General features: G+C 43.7%; 1 protein-coding gene across 2 annotated transcripts; it reads left to right on the top strand.

Annotated features, from left to right (window-relative positions):
- Positions 1–20,888: 20,888 nt before the first annotated feature.
- On the top strand, positions 20,889–23,954 carry LOC129718829 (nuclear pore complex protein Nup107). Of its 2 annotated transcripts, none has more exons than XM_055669935.1 (4): positions 20,889–21,037; positions 21,094–22,357; positions 22,413–23,016; positions 23,073–23,954. In XM_055669935.1, exons 2-4 carry the CDS (start codon positions 21,134–21,136, stop codon positions 23,888–23,890), a joined length of 2,646 nt encoding a protein of 881 aa, XP_055525910.1. In that variant the 5' UTR covers positions 20,889–21,037; positions 21,094–21,133; the 3' UTR covers positions 23,891–23,954. The 2 variants fall into 2 exon arrangements, with proteins under 2 accessions (XP_055525910.1, XP_055525911.1); XM_055669936.1 differs by having other exon boundaries at positions 21,081–22,357.
- Positions 23,955–26,622: the final 2,668 nt, after the last annotated feature.

Below are 26,622 nucleotides of genomic sequence, written 5' to 3'. Positions count from 1 at the left end.
GAACGTGAGCTTGTCGTCGACCATAACCCCCAAGAGCTTCAGCAATCGATCGCTTCGAGGTGATGGTGCAGTCTCCGACTCTGACCACTGCCTGTTGCTCCGATTTACGGTTGTTCACAACCGTGACCTCCGTCTTATGGTGCGCGAACTCCAGTTTCCTCGAGCGCATCCAATCCTCGACCTTGCGTATGCAGTGCGCAGCCGTCAACTCGACCTCTTCGATCGACTCGCCGTAAACCTCTAGCGTTCTGTCGTCTGCAAAGCCGAGGATAACAACCCCTACAGGAAACTTTAGTTTCAACACCCCGTCATACATGACGTTCCACAACACCGGACCCAGGATGGAACGTTGCGGAACCCCTGCGGTGATTGGAACGTACTTCTGACCCTCCTCTGTGTTGTAAACCAGTACTCGATTCTGGAAGTAGTTTTCCAGAATCTTGTACAGCGACACCGGTACATGAATGCTCCTGAGCGCGAGTGCTTTGGAGTCCCAACTGGCGGTATTGAACGCATTCTTCACGTCGAGCGTAACGATTGCGCAATAGCATATTCCCCTTCTCTTGCGCTGGAGTGCTGTCTTGGTGACGGAGGCGATAGCACCCAGCGTGGACCTGCCCCTCCGGACCTTCCGGAAGCCGAACTGGTTGCTTGCCAGACCGTTTACACCCTCTGTGTACCTCACCAGTCTGTTGAGGATAATCCTCTTAAGTACCTTGCCCGCCGTGTCTAGCAGGCAGATAGGCCTATATGCCGATGGGTCACCTGGTGGTTTCCCAGCCTTCGGCAGTAGGACCAATCTCTGCCGCTTCCACCTATCCGGAAAGAGGCAATCATCCAGGCACCTCTGCATGACTACTCGAAACAGCCCGGGGGCCGTTTTTATCGCCAACCTGATTGCCAGGTTAGGGATACCATTCGATCCCGGTGCCTTGGTCACCTTTAGAGAGTTGGCGATCACGATGAGTTCCTTCTTCGCAACCCTTGCCTCCTCCTGAACCTCGACACGGCTGTCGTCGCCCACGGATTGGATGCTCGACAGGTTGGCCGACCATCCCCTGTCTGTGCCTGAGATACTGGAACGTTGCACGTGAGACTCGACCGCCGGAGGCCAAGGACTTGGCTCGTGGCGCGGAAAGAGTCCCTCGATGATTCGCTCCAGCATCGCTGGTGATCGCTCTGCAGGCGCCAGCGCGCCTTTGGTCTTGGCCATTACGATCCTGTAGGCGTCACCACACGGGTTCGTATTGGCACTCGCGCATAGCCTATCGAAACAGGCCCTCTTGCTGGCCTTAATCGCACTCTTCAGCGTCGATCTGGTAGAACTGAATGCTGGGTGGCGCTCTGTCCTCTGTTCGTCTGTTCGCGCACGCTGCATCCTCCGTCTCGCACGAAGGTACGCACTGCGAAGGTCCGCTATCTCATCAGTCCACCAGTAGATCGGTGGCTTCCCATTCCTAGGTTGGCGAGTCCTAGGCATGGTGGCGTCGCACGCCCGAGATAGCATAGCAACTAGTTGGTCAGGCGTCGGGCGAAGCCGGCTGCCCTCCTCGCGCTCTCGTCTCATCTCCTCTTCAAATACCTCGGCATCGAAATGCGTTGTCTTCCACCCGCGGGCGAACGGAGTGTTGGCCCTACTCGTCGCTTGCCGCCTCTCGTTGTTGTCTACACTATAGCAGACCGGCTGATGGTCACTATTGGTGTAGCCATCGTCTACCCTCCAGTTCATGATCAGTCCTGGGCTGGAGAACGTCACGTCGATGATCGACTCCGCGCCATTTCTGCTTTATGAACTTTCGGACCCAACGTTGGCCAGGTCTAGGTTGAGCTTTGCCAGAGCTTTCAACAAGATCTGGCCTCTCTGGTTCGTGGAGCGACTCCCCCACTCGACAGCCCAAGCGTTGAAGTCGCCTGCCACCACCAACAGTGTTAGGCCCGTTAGCTCCATGGATAGCAGGTCGAACATCTGTGCGAACCTTTCGGTAGACCAACGCGGTGGAGCATAGCAACTGCAGTAGAACACTCCGTTCACGTTGGCAACCGCGTACACTTCTTCTGAGGTAGAAACAACCTCCTGAACCGGAAACCTGCCCGTCGTCCATATGGCCGCCATGCTGAACCTATCCGCAACCCAGTTACCGTTTCCGGGAGGGATTCGGTAGGGGTCCGATACAATGGCGATGTCCGACAGCGACTCAGTGGCTGCTTGGTATAGCAGCTGCTGAGCCGCGTAGCAGTGGTTCAGGTTAAGTTGCCTCACCCTTACGCCCGTGGTTTCGTAACCGGCTTGCCGGTTGGGCACCTGGGGCCTCCCATGAAGTGTTTGGCGTCCCGTTTCCCGGAACACACCATACACTTGGGAGGCTCCCCACAGTCCTTTGCTTTATGGCCCGCACCACCGCAACGCCTGCATAAAGGCTCCTGTCGGGCCCCTTGCAGGTCCAGGACTTATGTCCTCCCTCGAAGCACCGGAAGCAAACGTCCGGTGGCTGAAGTATACCCAGGGGGCATACTGACCAGCCAACCTTTAGCTTACCTTCCTTCAGTGCCAGGTTCGCGTCCGCTGACGCTAACCGGAAGGTGGCCACCTGGGTTCCCGCTGGACCCTTCCGGAGGCGGATTGACTTAGTGGCCACCTCCACCTCGCACTTCTCCTTGAGGGCTTGCGCAATGTCGCACCTCTCGGTGATTTCATACAGGTTTTTAAGCTGGAGAGTCACCTCCGAGGTGAGTACCCGAACTTGCACATCCTTGCCGAGGATCTGCTTGGTTACCGACTTGTAGGAAGCGCCCTTGTTTTTCGCATTCTTTCGGAGCTCAAGGATCATCTCGCCAGTGCGAGATCGGCGGATGCTCCGCACATCCGCCCCCAACTCCTTGAGCTGGGTTTCGCCCCTCATCTTTTTCAATACTTCCGAGTACTTAGACCCGTCGGTCTTGAGGATGAGGACGTCCTCCATGCTCTTGGCCTTCTTGGCCCTTAGTGGTCGTTTCTTCGCCGCTCCGTCTTGGCGTTTTCTACCTTCCTGGCGCCCTTTTCCTACCATGGTAACCCAGGGGTTTCCCGCAGTAGCCGCTCCGGTCGACACTTCGGCCCTTGTGCCTGCTGGTGTGCTGTCCCACGTGTATAGTGCCACCAACCGCTTTTTCACATTACCGGGGGCCGCTTCCCCCGGGGACTGCCGCGTTCGCTTAGTGGTCTGCCCCGTAGAGCAGATCGCTGCGAACGTGGGGGCATCAGTCTGAACCCCCTTGGATTCAGTTGCCCTCTTCTTCCCCACCTCCTTTTCATCCGCTTCGGCCCGCGCCACGAGTTCGGTGTACTCCTGTTGAGCTTCATCAATGGTGGCCCGAAGCAAGAGTAGGCTCTGTTTCAGGTCCCTGGCGATATTGCTCCTATTCGCCGCGAACTCGATGATCGCAAGCTGTTCGGAAAGCGCTGCCACCCTTGGCCGCTTGTCCCTACTCTTCTCGATGGCCTTGACAAGCAAGGGACCGTCGACCGTTATATCCGGTGTGGAGACTGGCGTGTTATCTTCCCGCCACCGGAATTTACTGCATCCGTCTCCGCCTTCTTCTACGGAGACTGCTGGATGCCACCTCTCGCAAAGGAATTTGGTAGTCCCTCCGCGCTTGTCGCTTGTTTTTTGCTGTTAAGATTCTTTTTTTTTTTTTTTATTCTCGCTTATTTTCCGTCGGTCTAGTTCCGCCACTGTTGTGGCCAATCACCGACGCCCAGGGAGGCGACTCCACACCCAGGACCCTAACTCACGACCCATTCATTAACGGCCAACGGCTTTACTTCCTCATGCGATGGAAGGCGTGATCCCAGAGATTTTTCGCCTCAGAAAATCTCCCGGTGTCGGCTAGGATTGAATCTAGACCATTTGGGTTGGTTGTGAGTGGATCACGCCACCTCACAACCATCGACACCTATGTCGGCGGTGGGATTCGAACCCAGGCGTCGAGCGTGGTTGACGGAGACGTTACCAACCACACTAGGCCCCCGCTCATATTTTAATTGGGTCCCCCTTCAAGCCGCTATCCTTGTCCATAGAGGAGAAGTCGCTTGTATGGTCCCATGGTAGTCTATGCCGAAGCAGTGAGGCCATAGATAAGAAAAGGTCACCATAGCACCTTATGAGAACTATGACACCCCCGCCTGCGTAAGTCAGGAACGGGGCATCTTGTCCTAGGACTAGTCCCCCCCATCTGATCCTTCTCTGCCTGATTCCCACCAGGCAATGGACGCGGAACGTACTTGAAGGCCTGCCAAGTTTTACGAGACGGAGACCCCTGCACCGGGTACCAGTGCCGAACACGCCATGGGAGGCCCCAAGTGTCCGGCTGCTCGGCCGGCTACTAATCCGCAGGCTTGAGGGTGATACAATTGAACCTGAACCACTGCTATGCGGCGCAGCAGTTGCTACACCAAGCAGCTGCTGAGTCGTTTTCGGGCGTGGCCATCGTTTCGGACCCCTACCGCATCCCAACCGGAAGCGGTAACTGGGTATCGGACAAGTCTGGGAAGACGGCCATTTGCACGACAGGAAGGTCCCCGGTTCAGGAGATTGTGACGAGCTCCAGAGAGGGGTACGTTATAGCCAACGTGGACGGAGTTTTCTACTGCTCCGCCAAGTTGATCTACTGAAACGTTCGCACAGACGGTCGATCAAGCAACCGTGGAACTTACGGGGCTATGGCCATTGGTGGTTGCGGGTGACTTCAACGCTTGGGCTGTCGAGTGGGGAAGTCACTGTACAAACCAGAGGGGCCAGATTTTGTTGGAAGATTTGGCAAAGCTCTAGGTAGACCCGGCAAATGTCGGTGCAAAAAGCACCTACAGCAGAAACGGCGCGAAATCGATTATCGACGTGACGTTCGGCAGCCCCGGACTGATTACAAACTGGAAGGTAGACGACGGCCACACTAACAGCGACCACCAATCGGTCAGCTATAGCGTGGACACGAGGCGGCAGGCGACGGGTAGGGCCTTTCGCGGCTGGAAAACATCGCACTTTGATGGCGATGTATTTGCGGAAGCAATAAGATTGGACCTCGAAGAGGAGAGGGCTGCCCGGAGGGCGGACCAACTTGTTGCTATACTATCACAGGCGTGCGACGCCATCATGCCTAGGTCTTATCAGCCTAGAAATGAACGGCCACCGGCTCACTGGTGAACCGACAAGATAGCAGACCTCCGTAGCGCGTGCATGATGCGACGCGCGCGCACCGATGCGCAAAGATCAGCGCGCCAAGCGGCATTCAAGTCCACTAAGGTAACGCTTAAGAGGCTAATAAACGAGCCTGCTTTGATAGACTTCGCGAAAGTGGCAACACGAACCCATGGGGTGACGCTTATAAGGTTGTTACGGCAAAGACCAGGGGCTCGTCAGCCCCGGCGGAGCAACCAGCAGCGATGTTGGAGCGGATCATTAAGAGACTCTTCCCACACCACGAGCCAAACCCCTGGCCTCTGGCTGCTGAGTCACCGCAAACAGCGAATGACGGCAGCCGCGCAGAGGCCGAGGATGTGCAAGGGTGATGAACAGTGAACTAATTGAGATTGCAAACTCCCTGAAGGTGAGTAAGGCACCGGGACTAGACAGAATCCCGAACCTGGCTATTAAGATGGCCATAAAGGTAACTCCCGAGTTGTTCAGGGCGGTCATGCCGAAATGCTTAGCTGACTGCCTATTCCCGGATGAGTGGAAGCAACAGCGACTGGTTCTATTGCCGAAGGCAGGGAAACCACCCGGTGATCCATCGAATATGGACCAATTTACCTGCTAGACACAGCGGGCAAGGAGTTTGAGAGGGTAATCCTCAACAGACTTGTGAGATTCACCGAGAGTGGAACCGGTCTGTCAAACAACCTGCTCGGCTTCCGTAAGGGTAAGGGTTCCAAGGTGGATGCTATTCTCTCCGTCACCAAGACGGCTGAGGTAGCACTCCAATGTAAAAGGAAGGATATTCGCTATTGCGCGATTGTCACGCTAGACGTGAAAAACGCGTTCAATAGCGCCAGCTGGGATTCTATAGCCTACGCGCTTTGGAGTCTCGGAGTGCCAGTGCCACTGTACAAGATTCTGGAAAACTACTTTCAGAATCGAGTTCTAGTCTACAACACACATGAGGATCAGAAATGCGTCCCGATTACCGTAAGAGCACCGCTAGGTTCCAGCCTGGGTCCGGTACTGTAAAATACCATGTATGACGGTGTGCTGAAGCTAATGCTCCCATCGGGAGCGGTGATCATGGGCTTCGCAGACAATATAATTTAGAGGTCTACGGCGAGTCGATCAGCGAAGTCGAGTTGAAAGCCGCGCTATGCATACGCGTAGTTGAGGGTTGGATGCACTTCAGGAAACTGGAGCTAGCACATCACAGAACGGAGGTCATCGTGGTAAACAACCGCAAATCGGAACAGAAGGCGGCGATCAGTGCCGGTGGATGCACTATCGCCTCGAAGCGATCCTTGAAGCTCTTGGGGGTGATGGTCGATGACAAGCTCACGTTCGGGAGCCACATCGACTACGCCTGCGAGAAAGCTTCCACGACTATAGCGGCATTATCGCGCATGATGTCGAATAGCTCGGCGGTCATTATTCAGCAGGCGTAAGCTGCTAGCTAGCGTTGTAACGTCCATACTCAGGTATGGCGGACCCGTGTGGTCGAAAGCGTTGGGTACTTTCAGTTACCGCGGTAAACTGGAAAGCACCTACAGGCTCATGTGCCTGGGGATCGCATGCGCGTATCGAACCGTGTCATACGAGGCAATATGCGTCCTGGCTGGCATGATGCCTATCAGCATCATTGTCAAAAAAGACGTAGAGTGCTTCGACCAACGTGACACGAGAGGTATACGAACCATCAGAAGGTCAACTTCAGCGGGAATGGTCCAATTCTACCAAAAGTAGATGGACACACCGACTCATCCCGGAGATAGCAGGAGTGATCGAGAGGTGCCATGGGGAAGTTAACATCCACCTGACATAGATGCTGTCAGACTATGGCTGCTTTGCGCAGTGTGCATTAAAAGCACACTCGCCCTTCTTCCTGAAGCAATGCTTACCGGCGATTCCAGGGGGAACAGGGTGCGAGAAAATCGGAGAACCGTTGACTACCCTTGCTTGGAGGTTGCGTGTTGCGTTGGGTTACGTGTGTTGCGCAAGCATTCTGCAACTGCGCTGCGCTGCGCCGTGACGCGGTGGTTGTGTGCTTGTTCACAAGTGCGCTTATAATTGCCTTTACTAACGCGAAACGCGAAACGGGCGCGATGGACTGCGTGCGTGCGTGCTTGCATGCGGGTGGGCGGGCTGGCGGTCGGTCGGTCGTCGGTTCGTGCATGTCGAACGGAAGGACAAGGATTGGACTATCGTCTCGTCGCGCGGTCCCCGGCACATACAGAGAGGCGGTACAGAGCGCGCGATATATGATGAACCGTTTGGAACCGGTTGTGTTTTGCTGTGGTGTGATAACATGTGCTGGTTGCACAACACTGTGCGAATGATCGAATGATGTGCTGCACAGAAGTGTGCGGTTGTCGTTGTTGTACAGTCGTTGTGCAACATTCACTACAGCGTGCGAAATTCTTGTTGTTGTCAACTGTAGTAAGGTGGAAAAAGCCATAATTGCACTAAACTCGAAAAATGGTTAAGAGCACTGCTGCGGCGAAATGGCTTCATGTGAACACCACGGACAGACTGACCGCATAGGCTTTGAGTGAGCGATAGCGTTTTCCAAAAATAGCAAAAGTGGCAAGAATTTCGCGGAGGGTAGCGGTAAATAGAAAATGTGTTCCATCGTAATAAGCGACATTTTCCGTCTGATTAATGAACAGTAGTTAGGGACAAAAAAATAAAACAAATTGTTCTGACGTGCGGGTTGCAATCAACCACGAAAGGCTAAAGCCGTACACTACGAGTCAGCTACATCGGTACGATGACGATGCTCGATCGCGCGCGCTAGTGGAGTCATACACGGCAGACCGGCTGTTGGTTCGCTAATGTCGGCCACAACGATGCTCAGCGGAACCGTACACTGCGAGCCGGCTACATCGGTACGATGACGATGCTCGACCATCGCGCGCGCTAGCGGAGACATACACCACAGACCGGCTGTTGGCTCGAACACTGATGCACGGTAGGGTGATGGTCGACCATGCGATGCCGTGCTAGCCGGTCCGTACACTACGGTTCGGTCTGTGGGCGCGGTATGAGGGTACAAAGCAAGTGTCGAATTCTGTTGTTATTTTACATTTTCGTGTCTATAGGAGGGTGTCTGACTCTTAGGTTGGTACGAAAAAGTACATCTTACTGACACGGTGTGTGCATACACAGGCAGGGTGGCATGTGACCTGCTGCATCAACCTCTGTCGGGCGTACACAGCGCGACGACGGTGCTAGGTGTGTTGTGTGTGTGGCGCGCGCGGGCTGGTGGGTAGTCAATACCAGTTCACTCACTTACACTCCGTTTACCCGCTCTGACGCTGGTCGGCTGGCTGGCTGACTGGCTGGTGGAGACAAGCAGGCGTGCACGTGTTGCCTGTGAGTGGCAGCTGCAGTTCACCGCCCGGTGTGGTGGTGTGTGGTGGTCTCACAAGTGCGCGAAGAAGGAGAAGCATGAATGTTATACGGCTACCACGTTATGGATGTAGCGGCAGTAGCATGTATTATGACCCAGTCGAAAATACCGGCACAGTGTGTGTGTGTGTGTGTGTGTGTGTGTGTGTGTGTGTGTGTGTGTGTGTTTATGGTACGAGAGAGAGAGCGCCAAGCGAAATCTTTTGACGAGTGTTGTGCTTCCGATTAAATGCGCGGCGGTGGTGGCATCGACGGTAGGCGGAGGCGGACAGTTCGGCGTCTGGTCTTCGCTGTTTGCTGTCCACCGCATACCACGTCCGCATGCACGTCCCCGTGTTATAGTCACGGATCGGATGCGAACTAGAGAGCGAATACGAATACGATGGAAAAGCATTGCAACCTCACTTCGACATCCACCAACCTCACTGCGTTCGGAGCGACATCCACCACCAAACGAGAGAGAGAGATAGAGAGAGAGAGATAGAGAGAGAGATAAATAGAGAGAGAGAGATAGAGATATATATATATATATATATATATATATATATATATATATATATATATATATATATATATATATATATATATATATATATATATATATATATATATATATATATATATATATATATATAGAGAGAGAGAGAGAGAGAGAGAGAAAGAGATAGAGAGAGAGAGATAGAGAGAGAGATAGAGAGAGATAGAGATAGAGATAGAGAGAGAGAGAGAGAGATAGAGAGAGGGAGAGAGAGAGAGAGAGAGAGAGAGAGAGAGAGAGAGAGAGAGAGAGAGAGAGAGAGAGAGAGAGAGAGAGAGAGAGAGAGAGAGTAGTACGACGCACACAAGGCTCTCTATCGCGTTAGCGATGGCGAGTGCTGGCATCATTGCACTCAATGCACAATGGTCCAGAAACCAAATTTAGGGGGAAATTTGGGTCTAGAGCTCTATAGCAACATTTTAGAGAAAAACTTTCTTCTACAAAGTTATTACATATGATAAAGCGCTCATTGAAAAATTATCAAAAATTAGGGTGACCAACATTTTCGATGCAATCAAGTATCTAACTTTTTCATCTTTGTAGATAGAAAAAAAATTTGTTCTACAATGTTATAGCTCCATTAATTTTAAGTAACTTTGTGAAATAAAATTTTTCTCTATCTTTGAAAACAACCGAATAATATTGAAAAAACATATTTTACGCTCTAACTTTTTTATTTCAAGTTTCATCTCTAAACTGTCTTTGAACGACTTTTAGAGCTTTTTAAGAGAAACAATTTGCAATGCTGACATCGTAAATATCTCAATTTTACTCAAAGTTAATAATATTTTTCATCAGAAAATATGCGTTTTTCAATTGTATGTCATTCTTTTTGGGGCAAACATAAAAAATATCTCTTGGTCTCATTTTGAAGGGCATACTTGGCTCTATGAATGAAGGAACTTTTAGAGTTATGTTATTTTTTAAATTTGAGTACATTCAATTTGAAAACAAGCCGAAAATTTCAATGATTTTATACATTATGCATATAAAAGCACCCAGATTTATTTTTTGGTATTTTTTTCTTATAACTAGACGTAATTACCTTTAATTTGACCCAAAAAGATCGAAAATCGATCAACTGGAAATAGGGTGACCATAAAAAACGGCTATATTCGATGTATTTCATCCAAAAAATTCATAACTTTTGAACCAGTCGATCGATTTTCGATCTTTTTGGGTCGAATTAAAGGTAATTACGTCTAGTTATAAGATAAAATACCAAAAAATAAATCTGGGTGCTTTCATATGCATAATGTATAAAATCATTGAAATTTTCGTCTTGTTTTTAAATTGAATTTACTCAAATTTAAATAATATATCTCTAAAAGTTCCTCCATTTATAGAGTCAAGTATGCCCTTCAAAATGAGACCAAGAGATATTTTTTATGTTTGCCCCAAAATGAATGACATACAAATGAAAAAACCATATTTGTTGATGAAAAATATTTATAACTTTGAGTAAAATTAAGATATTTACGATGTCAGCATTGCAAATTGTTTCTCTTAAAAAGCTCTAAAAGTCGTTCAAAGACAGTTTTGAGATGAAACTTGAAATAAAAAAGTTAGAGCGTAAAATATGTTTTTTCAATATAAATCGGTTGTTTTCAAAGATAGAGAAAATTTTTTTTACAAAGTTGCTTAAAATTAATGGAGCTATAACATTGTAGAGCAAATTTTTCTTCTATCTACAAAGATAAATAAGTTAGATACTTGATTGCATCGAAAATGTTGGTCACCCTAATATTTGATAATTTGATAAAACTTTGTAAAAGAAAGTTTTCCTCTAAAATGTTGCTATAGAGCTCTAGACCCAAATTTCCCCCTAAATTCGGTTTCTGGACCATTGTGCAATGGGACAGAGCGTACGCGTTTCCGCGCTGCCGGACGGCGCGCAATCGACCGGGGAGCGTCGGACATTTGTTAGCACACACCCGCACACCCATAGATGATGATGGTGAAATCTGGTCCGTCCATGCATGTCTAAGTACAAACAGATTTAATGTGAAACCGCATAAGGCTCAGTATGTACGGCGCGTTTGCGGGTCGGTGTGCGTTTGCGTGTGCGCCGCGTTTGCCCACCGTTTAGTAACTTCTGAGGCCTTAAAAGTTAAGTTTTAAAAATAGTTTGATTAATTTTGGCTTGGGGAGAGTTTCACAATTCACGATAGGGTGGACCATGTTTCATGTATGAGGGAAAACCAGTATATTTTCACATATGCCCTCATGGTCGCAAATATCATACTCCCTCAATGTCATAGTGTTTTTTGAGTAGCCTAGGATCTTAGTTAAGTTTTAAAAATAGTTTGATTAAATTTGGGTTGGGGAGAGTTTCACAATTCACGATAGGGTGGACCATGTTTGATGTATGAGGGAAAACTAGTATATTTTCACATATGCCCTCATGGTCGCAAATATCATACTCCCTCAATGTTATAGTGTTTGTTGAGTAGCTTAGGATCTTAGTTAAGTTTAAAAACCAGTTTGATTATTTCACAATTCACAATTTCCCATTATTTAACAATTCACGATAGGGTGGACCATGTTTCATGTATGAGGGAAAACCAGTATATTTTCACATATGCCCTCATGGCCGCAAATATCATACTCCCTCAATGTTATAGTGTTTTTTGAGTAGCCTAGGATCTTAGTTAAGTTTAAAAACCAGTTTGATTAATTTTGGCTTGGGGAGAGTTTCACAATTCACGATAGGGTGGACCATGTTTGATGTATGAGGGAAAACCAGTATATTTTCACATATGCCCTCATGGTCGCAAATATCATACTCCCTCAATGTCATAGTGTTTTTTGAGTAGCCTAGGATCTTAGTTAAGTTTTAAAAATAGTTTGATTAAATTTGGGTTGGGGAGAGTTTCACAATTCACGATAGGGTGGACCATGTTTCATGTAAGAGGGAAAACCAGTATATTTTTACATATGCCCCATGTAAACCATGTTTCATGTATGAGGGAAAACCAGTATATTTTTACATTTTACATGGCCGCAAATATCATACTCCCTCAATGGCATAGTGTTTTTTCAGTAGCCTAGGATCTTAGTTAAATTTTTAAAATAGTTTGATTGAATTTGGGTTGCAGAGAGTTTCACAATTCACGATAGGGTGGACCATGTTTGATGTATGAGGGAAAACCAGTATATTTTTACATATGCCCTCATGGTCGCAAATATCATACTCCCTCAATGTCATAGTGTTTTTTGAGTAGCCTAGGATCTTAGTTAAGTTTAAAAACCAGTTTGATTAATTTTGGGTTGGGGAGAGTTTCACAATTCACGATAGGGTGGACCATGTTTCATGTATGAGGGAAAACCAGTATATTTCTACATATGCCCTCATGGCCGCAAATATCATACTCCCTCAATGTTAAAGTGTTTTTTGAGTAGCTTAGGATCTTAGTTAAGTTTAAAAACCAGTTTGATTATTTTGGCTTGGGGAGAGTTTCACAATTCACGATAGGGTGGACCATGTTTCATGTATGAGGGAAAACCAGTATATTTTCACATATGCCCTCATGGTCGCAAATATCATACTCCCTCAATGTCATAGTGTTTTTTGAGTAGCCTAGGATCTTAGTTAAGTTTTAAAAATAGTTTGATTAAATTTGGGTTGGGGAGAGTTTCACAATTCACGATAGGGTGGACCATGTTTGATGTAAGAGGGAAAACCAGTATATTTTCACATATGCCCTCATGGTCGCAAATATCATACTCCCTCAATGTTATAGTGTTTGTTGAGTAGCTTAGGATCTTAGTTAAGTTTAAAAACCAGTTTGATTATTTCACAATTCACAATTTCCCATTATTTAACAATTCACGATAGGGTGGACCATGTTTCATGTATGAGGGAAAACCAGTATATTTTCACATATGCCCTCATGGCCGCAAATATCATACTCCCTCAATGTTATAGTGTTTTTTGAGTAGCCTAGGATCTTAGTTAAGTTTAAAAACCAGTTTGATTAATTTTGGCTTGGGGAGAGTTTCACAATTCACGATAGGGTGGACCATGTTTGATGTATGAGGGAAAACCAGTATATTTTCACATATGCCCTCATGGTCGCAAATATCATACTCCCTCAATGTCATAGTGTTTTTTGAGTAGCCTAGGATCTTAGTTAAGTTTTAAAAATAGTTTGATTAAATTTGGGTTGGGGAGAGTTTCACAATTCACGATAGGGTGGACCATGTTTCATGTAAGAGGGAAAACCAGTATATTTTTACATTTTACATGGCCGCAAATATCATACTCCCTCAATGGCATAGTGTTTTTTCAGTAGCCTAGGATCTTAGTTAAATTTTTAAAATAGTTTGATTGAATTTGGGTTGCAGAGAGTTTCACAATTCACGATAGGGTGGACCATGTTTGATGTATGAGGGAAAACCAGTATATTTTTACATATGCCCTCATGGTCGCAAATATCATACTCCCTCAATGTCATAGTGTTTTTTGAGTAGCCTAGGATCTAAGTTAAGTTTAAAAACCAGTTTGATTAATTTTGGGTTGGGGAGAGTTTCACAATTCACGATAGGGTGGACCATGTTTCATGTATGAGGGAAAACCAGTATATTTTCACATATGCCCTCATGGCCGCAAATATCATACTCCCTCAATGTTAAAGTGTTTTTTGAGTAGCTTAGGATCTTAGTTAAGTTTAAAAACCAGTTTGATTATTTTGGCTTGGGGAGAGTTTCACAATTCACGATAGGGTGGACCATGTTTCATGTATGAGGGAAAACCAGTATATTTTCACATATGCCCTCATGGTCGCAAATATCATACTCCCTCAATGTCATAGTGTTTTTGAGTAGCCTAGGGTCTTAGTTAAGTTTTAAAAATAGTTTGATTAAATTTGGGTTGGGGAGAGTTTCACAATTCACGATAGGGTGGACCATGTTTGATGTATGAGGGAAAACCAGTATATTTTCACATATGCCCTCATGGTCGCAAATATCATATTCCCTCAATGTCATAGTGTTTTTTGAGTAGCCTAGGATCTTAGTTAAGTTTTAAAAATAGTTTGATTAAATTTGGGTTGGGGAGAGTTTCACAATTCACGATAGGGTGGACCATGTTTCATGTATGAGGGAAAACCAGTATATTTCCACATATGCCCTCATGGCCGCAAATATCATACTCCCTCAATGTTAAAGTGTTTTTTGAGTAGCTTAGGATCTAAGTTAAGTTTAAAAACCAGTTTGATTATTTTGGCTTGGGGAGAGTTTCACAATTCACGATAGGGTGGACCATGTTTCATGTATGAGGGAAAACCAGTATATTTTCACATATGCCCTCATGGTCGCAAATATCATACTCCCTCAATGGCATAGTGTTTTTTTAGTAGCCTAGGATCTTAGTTAAATTTTTAAAATAGTTTGATTAAATTTGGGTTGGGGAGAGTTTCACAATTCACGATAGGGTGGACCATGTTTGATGTATGAGGGAAAACCAGTATATTTTTACATATGCCCTCATGGTCGCAAATATCTTACTCCCTCAATGTCATAGTGTTTTTTGAGTAGCCTAGGATCTTAGTTAAGTTTAAAAACCAGTTTGATTAATTTTGGGTTGGGGAGAGTTTCACAATTCACGATAGGGTGGACCATGTTTCATGTATGAGGGAAAACCAGTATATTTCCACATATGCCCTCATGGCCGCAAATATCATACTACCTCAATGTTAAAGTGTTTTTTGAGTAGCTTAGGATCTAAGTTAAGTTTAAAAACCAGTTTGATTATTTTGGCTTGGGGAGAGTTTCACAATTCACGATAGGGTGGACCATGTTTCATGTATGAGGGAAAACCAGTATATTTTCACATATGCCCTCATGGTCGCAAATATCATACTCCCTCAATGTCATAGTGTTTTTTGAGTAGCCTAGGATCTTAGTTAAGTTTTAAAAATAGTTTGGTTATTTTGGTTTGGGGAGAGTTTCACAATTCACGATAGGGTGGACCATGTTTGATGTATGAGGGAAAACCAGTATATTTTCACATATGCCCTCATGGTCGCAAATATTATACTCCCTCAATGTCATAGTGTTTTTTGAGTAGCCTAGGATCTTAGTTAAGTTTTAAAAATAGTTTGATTATTTTGGTTTGGGGAGAGTTTCACAATTCACGATAGGGTGGACCATGTTTGATGTATGAGGGAAAACCAGTATATTTTCACATATGCCCTCATGGTCGCAAATATCATACTCCCTCAATGTCATAGTGTTTTTGAGTAGCCTAGGGTCTTAGTTAAGTTTTAAAAATAGTTTGATTAAATTTGGGTTGGGGAGAGTTTCACAATTCACGATAGGGTGGACCATGTTTGATGTATGAGGGAAAACCAGTATATTTTCACATATGCCCTCATGGTCGCAAATATCATACTCCCTCAATGTCATAGTGTTTTTTGAGTAGCCTAGGATCTTAGTTAAGTTTTAAAAATAGTTTGATTATTTTGGTTTGGGGAGAGTTTCACAATTCACGATAGGGTGGACCATGTTTGATGTATGAGGGAAAACCAGTATATTTTCACATATGCCCTCATGGTCGCAAATATCATACTCCCTCAATGTCATAGTGTTTTTTGAGTAGCCTAGGATCTTAGTTAAGTTTTAAAAATAGTTTGATTATTTTGGTTTGGGGAGAGTTTCACAATTCACGATAGGGTGGACCATGTTTGATGTATGAGGGAAAACCAGTATATTTTCACATATGCCCTCATGGTCGCAAATATCATACTCCCTCAATGTCATAGTGTTTTTGAGTAGCCTAGGGTCTTAGTTAAGTTTTAAAAATAGTTTGATTAAATTTGGGTTGGGGAGAGTTTCACAATTCACGATAGGGTGGACCATGTTTGATGTATGAGGGAAAACCAGTATATTTTCACATATGCCCTCATGGTCGCAAATATCATACTCCCTCAATGTCATAGTGTTTTTGAGTACCCTAGGGTCTTAGTTAAGTTTTAAAAATAGTTTGATTAAATTTGGGTTGGGGAGAGTTTCACAATTCACGATAGGGTGGACCATGTTTGATGTATGAGGGAAAACCAGTATATTTTCACATATGCCCTCATGGTCGCAAATATCATATTCCCTCAATGTCATAGTGTTTTTTGAGTAGCCTAGGATCTTAGTTAAGTTTTAAAAATAGTTTGATTAAATTTGGGTTGGGGAGAGTTTCACAATTCACGATAGGGTGGACCATGTTTCATGTATGAGGGAAAACCAGTATATTTTTACATATGCCCCATGTAAACCATGTTTCATGTATGAGGGAAAACCAGTATATTTTTACATTTTACATGGCCGCAAATATCATACTCCCTCAATGGCATAGTGTTTTTTTAGTAGCCTAGGATCTTAGTTAAATTTTTAAAATAGTTTGATTAAATTTGGGTTGGGGAGAGTTTCACAATTCACGATAGGGTGGACCATGTTTGATGTATGAGGGAAAACCAGTATATTTTTACATATGCCCTCATGGTCGCAAATATCTTACTCCCTCAATGTCATAGTGTTTTTTGAGTAGCCTAGGATCTTAGTTAAGTTTAAAAACCAGTTTGATTAATTTTGGGTTGGGGAGAGTTTCACAATTCACGATAGGGTGGACCATGTTTCATGTATGAGGGAAAACCAGTATATTTTCACATATGCCCTCATGGCCGCAAATATCATACTCCCTCAATGTTAAAGTGTTTTTTGAGTAGCTTAGGATCTTAGTTAAGTTTAAAAACCAGTTTGATTATTTTGGCTTGGGGAGAGTTTCACAATTCACGATAGGGTGGACCATGTTTGATGTATGAGGGAAAACCAGTATATTTCCACATATGCCCTCATGGCCGCAAATATCATACTCCCTCAAGGTTAAAGTGTTTTTTGAGTAGCTTAGGATCTTAGTTAAGTTTAAAAACCAGTTTGATTATTTTGGCTTAGGGAGAGTTCCACAATTCACGATAGGGTGGACCATGTTTCATGTATGAGGGAAAACCAGTATATTTTCACATATGCCCTCATGGTCGCAAATATCATACTCCCTCAATGTCATAGTGTTTTTTGAGTAGCCTAGGATCTTAGTTAAGTTTTAAAAATAGTTTGATTAAATTTGGGTTGGGGAGAGTTTCACAATTCACGATAGGGTGGACCATGTATAAAACTGTGGGGCAAGCCTTTTTATCTCGTATGTTTCTTGTTCCGGCCACTGGTTATTGTATGTGCTGCTTTCCGTTGAATTATTTCGCGAAACATTTCATTCAGGCGAAATATTTCATTTTTGGTAGGTAGAAATTGGGTAGGCGAATTCACCCAACTGTTTCGATGTTGTTTATTGTACACTTAGCCAAAATATCTGATAAATTCAAGTTTGCTTTGTGAATTTTGTGAACCATAAAACCACCCCGCGGCATCGCGCCATGTTTCAAGGGCTAACATCTCAACGTATGTGTAAACAAGATAAGGCAATCCACGAGGCAGTTGCGATCAACTGATTTCAGTTTGTTTTCAACTTTTGACAGCTTCAGGTATGTTCTAACGGTCACGACATGGATGCAACCCGGATCGAAAAACGTGAAAAACTAACGTTGTTCGATCGGTTATTCAAGTATTGGCCCTGACGACTCTGTTGATATTGGTTTGGTTTTTACTTTCGAAAGAGAAGGAAGGAAATATTTTTGCTTTTGTTTTCACACATAAATTGACAATTGCATATGAAAATTCGAGTAGGTGCGGACAGCCTTAAAAATCTCTTTTACTTGTGTTAGGGCCAATTGCAAGTGGCAATCCTTTACACAACAATAAAATATCACTTTGGTTTTTTTTTCGACATAAAAAGATTTATGTCGAATTCGTTTTTACGGCAGGACTATACCGTCCCGGACTACATTATGCAGCTTAAAAAAAACACTTTCCGAGCAGCAATGGTGTGCGTAATACCAGAGGTTGCTGTCACTGTGTTTTGTTTTGGTCATTATCGCCATTGCCTTTTTGTCGCGTTTGGCTACCGTACGGATTCGGACGATGATGATTCCAAAAGCTTAAAAATGTCCTCCATTTCGCAAATGATTTGACAAAATAAAATCCAACCTGGAGTTTGACACGCGAAGAACAATAATCAAAGCAAACCGATTTTGACACATTTTTTTATTTTGACACATACATGTGAATGTGTTGCTGTCTTCGAAACTTCACTGTTTCTTTCGTGGACTGTCCGGGACAGAAAAAGGGCAGTCCGGGATAATCCGGAAAATAAAAAAAATAAAAACAGTTATAGGACGAAGTGTAGTTCGCGGGGTAGCTACACCGCAAAAACGAAAAAGACATTAGTGTTCGGTTGTGTTTTGGTTTTGCAACTTGAATAACAACAAAAATAAACAACGTGCAAGCAGTAAAACGTCACCCGTGGATTGCCTCACACTATAAAAAATCTACGCGTTAATACGAAATAGATTCCACTTACATCTGTGCTAATCGATGAAACATTTGATATCTACGCGGATACACTTGCGTTTCAGCTCACAGCACAATATCAAGTGTCATACACTTCGGTTTTATATTATGCATACCGATATCAATCTTCTTATACTCAGATTTCAATGCTTAAACACGTCAAATGCCAAAACACATCAAAATACCTTGGATTCCAATAAAAAACCGATATGAGTCGGCATGATATTATGCTAGCGACACTCGATTTTACTCTCATACCGTACATTGTACTTAACTTTGGGAGTAGTGCGCTGTATAGCGCATATGATTTGCTTTACAGCGCATTACTTCCGACGTTAAGTATAATGTACGGTATGGGAGAAAAATCGAATGTCGCTAGTCGAAAAACTCGACTTTCTACTTGGGCGACAATATATTGATTGGGTTCGTTTATTGGCATTCATATGTAAAGGGCAGTTGGATGAGCATGTGATTTATTTTCAATGTAAAGATAAATATTCACGTGTGGTGCACATGAGGTTTACATGCAAACTGCAAACCATTAAAATCTATATTGTCTGTTTCTTTTGAAATGAAACTCGCCGGATTCGTTCCGACAAGCTATAGAGATAAGTGAATTTTCACCCACGCACACTAGTAAACGTGTAAACCCGTGTAAGGTTGCTTTTGTTTCCTCCAAACTGTAAATCATCGCATCTCGTTGCTTCAACTTTTATCACTTTTTACCATTTTTGGTCGATTATGTTCAGCAACTTCTTCCGATTTCTGATCACGAACGAAAAAAATTATTCAGAAACAAGTTTAAAACATATAACGAACGAGTGTTCAACTTAATATTTGTCCAGCTGCTAAAAACATAGCACTGCAAACAAAACAGCTATTTGTAAATATTTTCCTCAACTAGTGGCACTAGCACATTCGTATGAAAAAGGTCAATATGCCGATGATTTCTGCGCAGATTTGGCGCGTTTCGTTAAAAAAAAAAAACAAACAATATGTTTTTGCACGTGAAGTTTACGTGATTTTTATTTTGAGTGTACCAATCGAAACGTTTCTCCTCACCTTCTCTTTATAGCACAAAGAATATGCGTAGAGCGAAAATGTTTATAGAGATAAGTGACTTTTCACCTACGCACACTAATGAACGTGTAAACTCATGTAAAGTTGCTTTTGTTTCTTCCAAACTGTAAATCATCGCATCTCGTTGTTCCAACTTTTTATCACTTTTTACCATTTTTGGTCGATAATGTTCAGCAGCTTCTCCCGATTCATGATCACGAATGAAAAATTCATTCAGAAACGAGTTTAGAACTTATAATTAGTATACAACTGAATATTTGTCCAGCTGCCAAAAACATAGCATAGCAAACAAAAAGGCGATTTGTAAATACTTTCCTCAACTAGGTGCACTAATACATTCGTACGTAAAAAGGTCTATAGAAACAAAAAAGTTAGTTGTCAATCCTCTGTCGCGGTTCTACACTGAACCAAGTATTCACTTATTTGTTATTGGAAACGTCACATAACTTTACTTATTTCATGATCAAATACATGTTATGTGTACACGATAAACTTCATGTGAAAATCAGACGAAATTTGTTAGAACGCAATAATACTTTTTATCTGTCAATCTGATAGCTTTTATGTGAATACGCTTCATGTGCGTTGACAGATAATAGTTATGAGATTTTCAGATGTGAAAAATGTGTTTTTCGTCCGTGTATTCAAAATGGCGAATGTTGCAGATAGTTTGCTGGAAGATTTAGCGTTTTTCAAGGATTCATTGGAAGTTATACAACGTAAGTTAAGTAAAATTATGTAAATTAAAAAATAAATTATATCTATTTTTTAGAGTGTGGAATTCAGCTGTATGAGCTCCTAACATTTTCGTTGGACAACTTCAAGAACAATTTGGGGCATAGTTCCGTTGAATGGAGTTAAGTTTTATTTGTAATGTAAGTTTTATTAACAATTATGTTTATTTATTATTTGTAATTCCCTCAAACATCATTGAAATAAATAGACAATTTCAATCTCTTCTATTTAATCTTTTAATTTCGAAAAAAAAAATGCAACACTTCGAACTACCAGACCGAACATTACATGCACATGCACATGAAGTATATTAAATAAAACCAATAATTCTCATTGCAGTAAAACATATACAAGACATGTGATTATTCCAATGAATATAACTAAAACCGTATTGTGAGTTTCTAAGTGACATGCACATGAATGCTATTGGAAAACCTACATGAAAAGAAACTATATAATTTTTCCAATAACTTTTACATGATTACTTGGTTCAGTGTACTCCTGCTGAAATAGCGGCTGCTGCATTTTTATTCGTTCTTGTGTAGTTTTTTATTCATTTAAATAATCAAAACAACTTTGGAGCCAAATACGTGTTAATATTCAGGCCCCAGTTTGGCATCAAGTGAATCCCTAGAAGAACCACACGGTTAGTGCATTGTTGATCTAGTGATCAAAAATCATAAAGTTAGCATTCTTTTTCAGGTTAGGTTTGCGCCGCTTTGGTTTATACACAGATCTCATAATGAGTCAATTGGAACGGTCTTTACTATTACTGGATGAGTCTAACATCCGGTCCAAGTGTGGCCTGCTGCGCGGTAAAGACCGGGATCTTCGTGGCAGCCCAACTGTAATGGCGACTGAAGACTTGTCCGTCACCGCAATGGATTACGACATGTCACTTACTGTTGGACCACAGGATATTCGGAGCTTCATGCTAGACCAATCGCAACGGCAACCAAATCTATCTGAAAGTCGCCTCAGCTTCGCCGGCAGTCAGTTTAGCGTGAATGGTGTAAATGTGCGTTCCAAAACAGATGCTCTATTCGGGCAGTTTTTGGAAGTGCTACAGCGACGAACAAGCGAGTCTGAAGTTTTTGAAACAGTAGACGACTTGATTGAAACACTAGATGAGGCTCTCAACGAAATTGATAAGTTTGCTTCTCAGGTTGCTATTGGAAAGGAGAGAAAATTTGTGGCTGAGGAATCGTGGTTGACTGTAGAACGCGACACCTGGAAATTGCTTTTCGCACTTTACAAAGATCGGCTAATAGTTCAGAAAGAAGATAATGAAATGGATGACTTGCCATTAGTGAACAGTGAACGAGCCATTATAGAGCATTTATATGCGTCCAATGCGAATCTGAGAGAGTATCAGCTAATTGTGGATTGGTTGGAGCAAACTGCACTTGAGCAAAACAGAATGCAGATAGGACATTTCACGGATCGAACAATTGCCTGGGAAAACACACTACACCAACTGCAGAATGTTGGTCATACGGCTTTCGGAAGCTCTCGAGAGATCGTGAAAAGTCTAGATCCAGACGCACCAGCTCGGGAACAACGTCCTTTGCACGATTTGGATGTTGAAGACCAAGCAAGATTGTCGCGGCAAATATTCCAAGAAGTTCGTTTCGGGAGAATTGAAGAGGCACAGAATTTGTGCGAGCACTGTGGTCAGCCTTGGCGTGCAGCAATACTAGAAGGTTGGCGTCTTCACCATGATCCTAATTTCGAACCTTGGACTGGTGCTTCCGCTGGTGGCACATTGACTACTGGAATGAAGCAAGCAATTGAGGGAAATCCACGGAGAGATTTGTGGAAAATGTTCGCCTGGAAAATGGCACAAAACCTAAAGGTTGATGAATATAGCCGGGCGATGATCGGAGCATTTTGTGGCCACTTAGATTCGATGCTTAATGTACTAGCAGAATATAGCTGGGCTGACGTTCTGTGGGCTTACTTGAAGGCAAGTTTCCAAACATTTACTCAGTTGTTTTTAGTCACATGATAATTTATTTCAGGTTCAAATTGATATCAGAGTTGAAAGTGAAATTCGGTCCCATTGCATAAAAAGTTATCTTCCAATGCCTGAGCGTTACTGGAATAGCAAAATGTCCTTGGAGCAAATCTTCGAGGAATTGGAGGCGCACAAAAATGTTCGAATCAAGGCTACAGCTCGCGACGTTGATCGCGTCATTCAGAAGTATCTAATTTTGGACGACATTCCGGAGCTTATGCGTCAGATTGACGGCTGGCTATCGGATGTGACTTTCACATTAACGACTCAAATGATACGCTTTCTGGCTCATTTAGTTTTATTTGTGAGGCAAATCGGTAAGCAGTGCCAGGAGGATATCGGCGATAGAGTTATCAAACGGTACGTGGAATGTTTGATCAAACACGGAGACCCCCAATTGGTAGCATTCTATACGGCCGCATTACCAGCAGACTTGCAATTGCTTATGTACTCTAACTTTTTGGAAACTATCAGCGAAACCCAACAACGCAAACGCGCTCTAGAAGAGGCGTATAATTTTGGTTTGGATGTGCCAGCAATTACAATTTACACCGTTGAAAAAATAAGAAACCGAGAAGATGATTCTGACGATGTAAAACCCCAGGAAGGTAAATACAGTCTAGCATAAATGTTTGAAAGCGATCGCTAAACTTCTACTTTATAGGTGACATCACGTTGTTAGATCAGTCCAAAATCTCATCACTGGAGTGGCTTATTTTCTATCCTGATCAGCGGGGAGAGTTACTTTGGCAAACGAACGCGATGGTGCGAACTTTTCTTGCCAAACGAAACATTGAAGCTGCTCGTAAAGCATTCAGTGTCGTCCCGGCGGACACCATCCAACAGATTATCAATAATTACGGCTCAAAGGATGACCTACCCCACCGGGAAGAATGCAGCATTAAGGAATACCTGTGTCATCAGACCTACCTGGCGGCAATCGACGGTTACAACGATTGGGTAGAATATTACTACAACATGAAACCGAAGCCGCCTCAGTTGGTCAAATCAAGCAACTTTACCGAACGTGTTGCATCTGAACATCGCGAACAGTCCTACCGGATGGATCTGGAACGCTGGCATAGCCAGCTGCAGGACCAAACGGTTATGACACGCGATTTGTTGTACAACATTCTACTCTTTCCCGAGAAGGGATGGCTAATCGATCCGGATTGCACTAACGAGGACCCGGAAGGATCAAAGGAAGAAGAGTGGCGCCACCGGCGAATTCAAATGGATAATCTGAGGAAACTTTGCATACCGGACGTAGTTCTGCTACTGCATCAGATTTTTACCCAGTCCGGACGATTCGCTGAAAGTTTGCAGTTGGCAGACGTTATTAGTTCGGAACAACGCCAATTGTACACTGTCTATTCCAAGCACAAGCTAGCCGAGATAATGAGCAGAATCGCGGAATCTTCACTAGGGTTGATGAACGAGAAGCAGGATCCGTTCGTTGGCGACGAATTGAAAAAGAAGTAACCGTTAGAAGGCTACTTTTGTCTTTGCATATTTTTGTTTTGAATAAAGCTGGAATTAGAAATGATTTCATTTCTCATCTATAAGATGTTGATATCTCACATTTGCAGCACCAATCAATTGCCACCTCTTTTTTAAACTAAGTTTTGTTTACGCTACATCTATACCTTTAATTCTTATGGCATGAATTGTTAATGTCATGTGATGCATACTCCAGCATAAAAAGATCGGGGTGAACGACAAAAGTCGGATTATCTCGACTCGACGGTTTATTTCAAATTAGATGAGTTGCTCGTCGAAGCATCTATAATATGGCCCATAACCAGAGGTCGAAGGAATTCTTTATCTTTAGAGTAGACGGCCCATTCGCGAGCAGCAACAATAACGTAGAAAAGAGAACGCTTCTTTTTTCCACTTTGAAAAATTTAATAAAATATAGGGATAAGAATATCTGAAAGGAACACTCAATAGGTAGTTTTCAACTAAAAATTTTGAAATGAAAAATTTATTCAAACTACGTCTTTTTATTCCTGTTGACCGCTCTATCGGACTTTCGTAATAAAAGACCGAATGGAACAAATTGGAAAACGCTCTTTTTTAAGCTAATTAAGGGCGTTCGTTTGGAAGGGTAGATGACTGCGTACCGTTGGTACATCCCGTACCTGCAGGTATAAAATAGATCCGTGTGAGGTATGGCGATCTATTAGCCTCTTGTCCAGTAACTTTTATCCCTATCCGTCTGGTCGTATACTGAGAAGATCAAGGGACTACTTATGAAAGCAAATTCGAGCGTTTGCCTTGCATGTTAGGAGCGGCTCGAAACAGCGTCTGTTCTTCATACTATGAGCGGCTGAACTACTGTCTTGTTGGTGCACCCAGGACTCTAGATACCGAAGCCAAAAGTGCAGGTGGTATTCAGTACTTAATACAGCGGTACCACGTTGGTCATCCAGCGAGACCTACCGAGGCGTCAACATCGATTCAGACAATTACCTAGTGATACACACTCGATGCAGGCACCCGCTACAATACAATCTCGCGCGACTGAGGCAAATCTACGTCGCTGAAAATTACGCGCGTTCACCCAGAACAACAATATTGAAAGAGTTAAACTCCCTCTCTAGAACTGTTGAAGCACCGTGAAAATACCCATCAATAGCCTAGCGTAGAATGTACTGGGGCATGTGGAACGAAACCGACGGAATGAGTGATTCGACGATGAGTGTCGAAAGGTGTTGGACGACGCGCTACCCGTCAGAACGTGGAGCGATATGAACAGAAGAGGAGATAGCAAAACGAACTATTCCTGGAGAAAAAGCGCCGCTTGAAGAGGAGTGTGAGGCTCTAGAACAGCTGAATCACTCTTATGAGACGCGAATGTTTTACCGCAACATTTCAACACTCCTCCTCGACAAAAACGTAACGTTTCAATCGTAGGTGCTGTAATGGCTTCGTGGCAAAATCTGCTAGCATGTACTCGGTGGGGCAGTATTCCAAAACAATCTGCTGCTTCTGCTGAGGGTCACGTACGTAAAAATATTTAGTTTCTATGTGCTTTGATCGGTTTTCATTCCTGTCGCTTTCCACTGAACGAATGCAGCTTTGATCTTTTTCGTAGATAGGATAAGACATCTTCACCCATATCGATCAGCAACTTCCGCATCCGACCTAATTCCTGACACACTCCAGTCTATGCCACGAACTCGGCTTCTGTTGACGATGATGCAACACAACCTTGTTTGCGGGAAGCCCAACTGATGATGACTCCTCCAAGTCGAATCAAGAAACCGGAATTGGACTTCTGATTTCGATGGTCGTCCGCCCAGTCAGCGTCCGCAAAAATGTTTTTGTCCAGCAGCGCTGTATCCGAGGTGAAGTTTATGATCGTATGTAGATTTTAAGTACCGTAGTACCCTCTTGGCTTTTGACAGCCCAGCTGTGTTGGGCAACTTGAATTTTGAGCCAAAGATATGCTTGCTGCTACGTCCGGCCGGATTTGAACTGCAATGTACAACAGACCGCAAATGAGACTCAGATATTGAGCATTGTTTAGCAAATGTGTCTTGTTCTCCTCTTTGGGTTATAGGTACGCAGGATCCAACGGTATTCTTTATGGATTAGCGTTTTTCATACCATATCGTCCTGCATGCTTCAGAATGTACTGTTTCTGGTTGAGCTTGAAACCATTGCCATCCATCTCGATCTCGATACCCAGGAAATACTTTGCGTCACCAAGTGCAGTTACGATAAAAGCTTGTTGCAGTACTTAGTAGAGACATGAATCTGCTGACGAAGACTTAAACTGCATCAATGCTTTGGTTCTACACACGTGTGGATTGTTTATATAAAATTTTCTTGAGCATGCAGACTGTGTTTATACCTTTTATGGTGTACCTTCTGGCTGCTTCATGTGGATGGTTTCTTCCAGCTTCCCATGAAGATACGCCGTCTTGACATCCATGTGCTTTACCAACATCTTACGCCGACTTGCAATGGTAAGATGATGATGATGATGATGATGATGATGGTCCCACCTCATACCCCTACATCGGTTTGAGCTGGTCGATTTATCTAAGTAAGATATTATATAGAGTCATACAATGTAACCAGTTGACAAATTAATAACGGACTGGTTATTAATACAGACATAGTAACCCTTCAATAGAATACCAATAATTTGAAAATAAATTTAAAAAAACGATTTTCCAATAACATTGATCCAAGGCTCATCCAGA

The sequence above is a fragment of the Wyeomyia smithii genome, chromosome 1 (assembly GCF_029784165.1).
Source record: "Wyeomyia smithii strain HCP4-BCI-WySm-NY-G18 chromosome 1, ASM2978416v1, whole genome shotgun sequence".
In the NCBI taxonomy this organism is placed as follows: Eukaryota; Metazoa; Arthropoda; class Insecta; order Diptera; family Culicidae; genus Wyeomyia; species Wyeomyia smithii.
Note: the sequence above shows the minus strand (reverse complement) of the source record. Positions and strands in the feature narration are given on the sequence as shown.

Coding starts and splice junctions, on each gene's coding strand:
- LOC129718829 (XM_055669935.1), top strand. CDS start 21,134: ATGAGTCAATTGGAACGGTCTTTACTATTACTGGATGAGTCTAACATC. Junction 22,358..22,412: donor TTCTGTGGGCTTACTTGAAG/GCAAGTTTCCAA, acceptor AATTTATTTCAG/GTTCAAATTGATATCAGAGT. Junction 23,017..23,072: donor CGATGTAAAACCCCAGGAAG/GTAAATACAGTC, acceptor TCTACTTTATAG/GTGACATCACGTTGTTAGAT.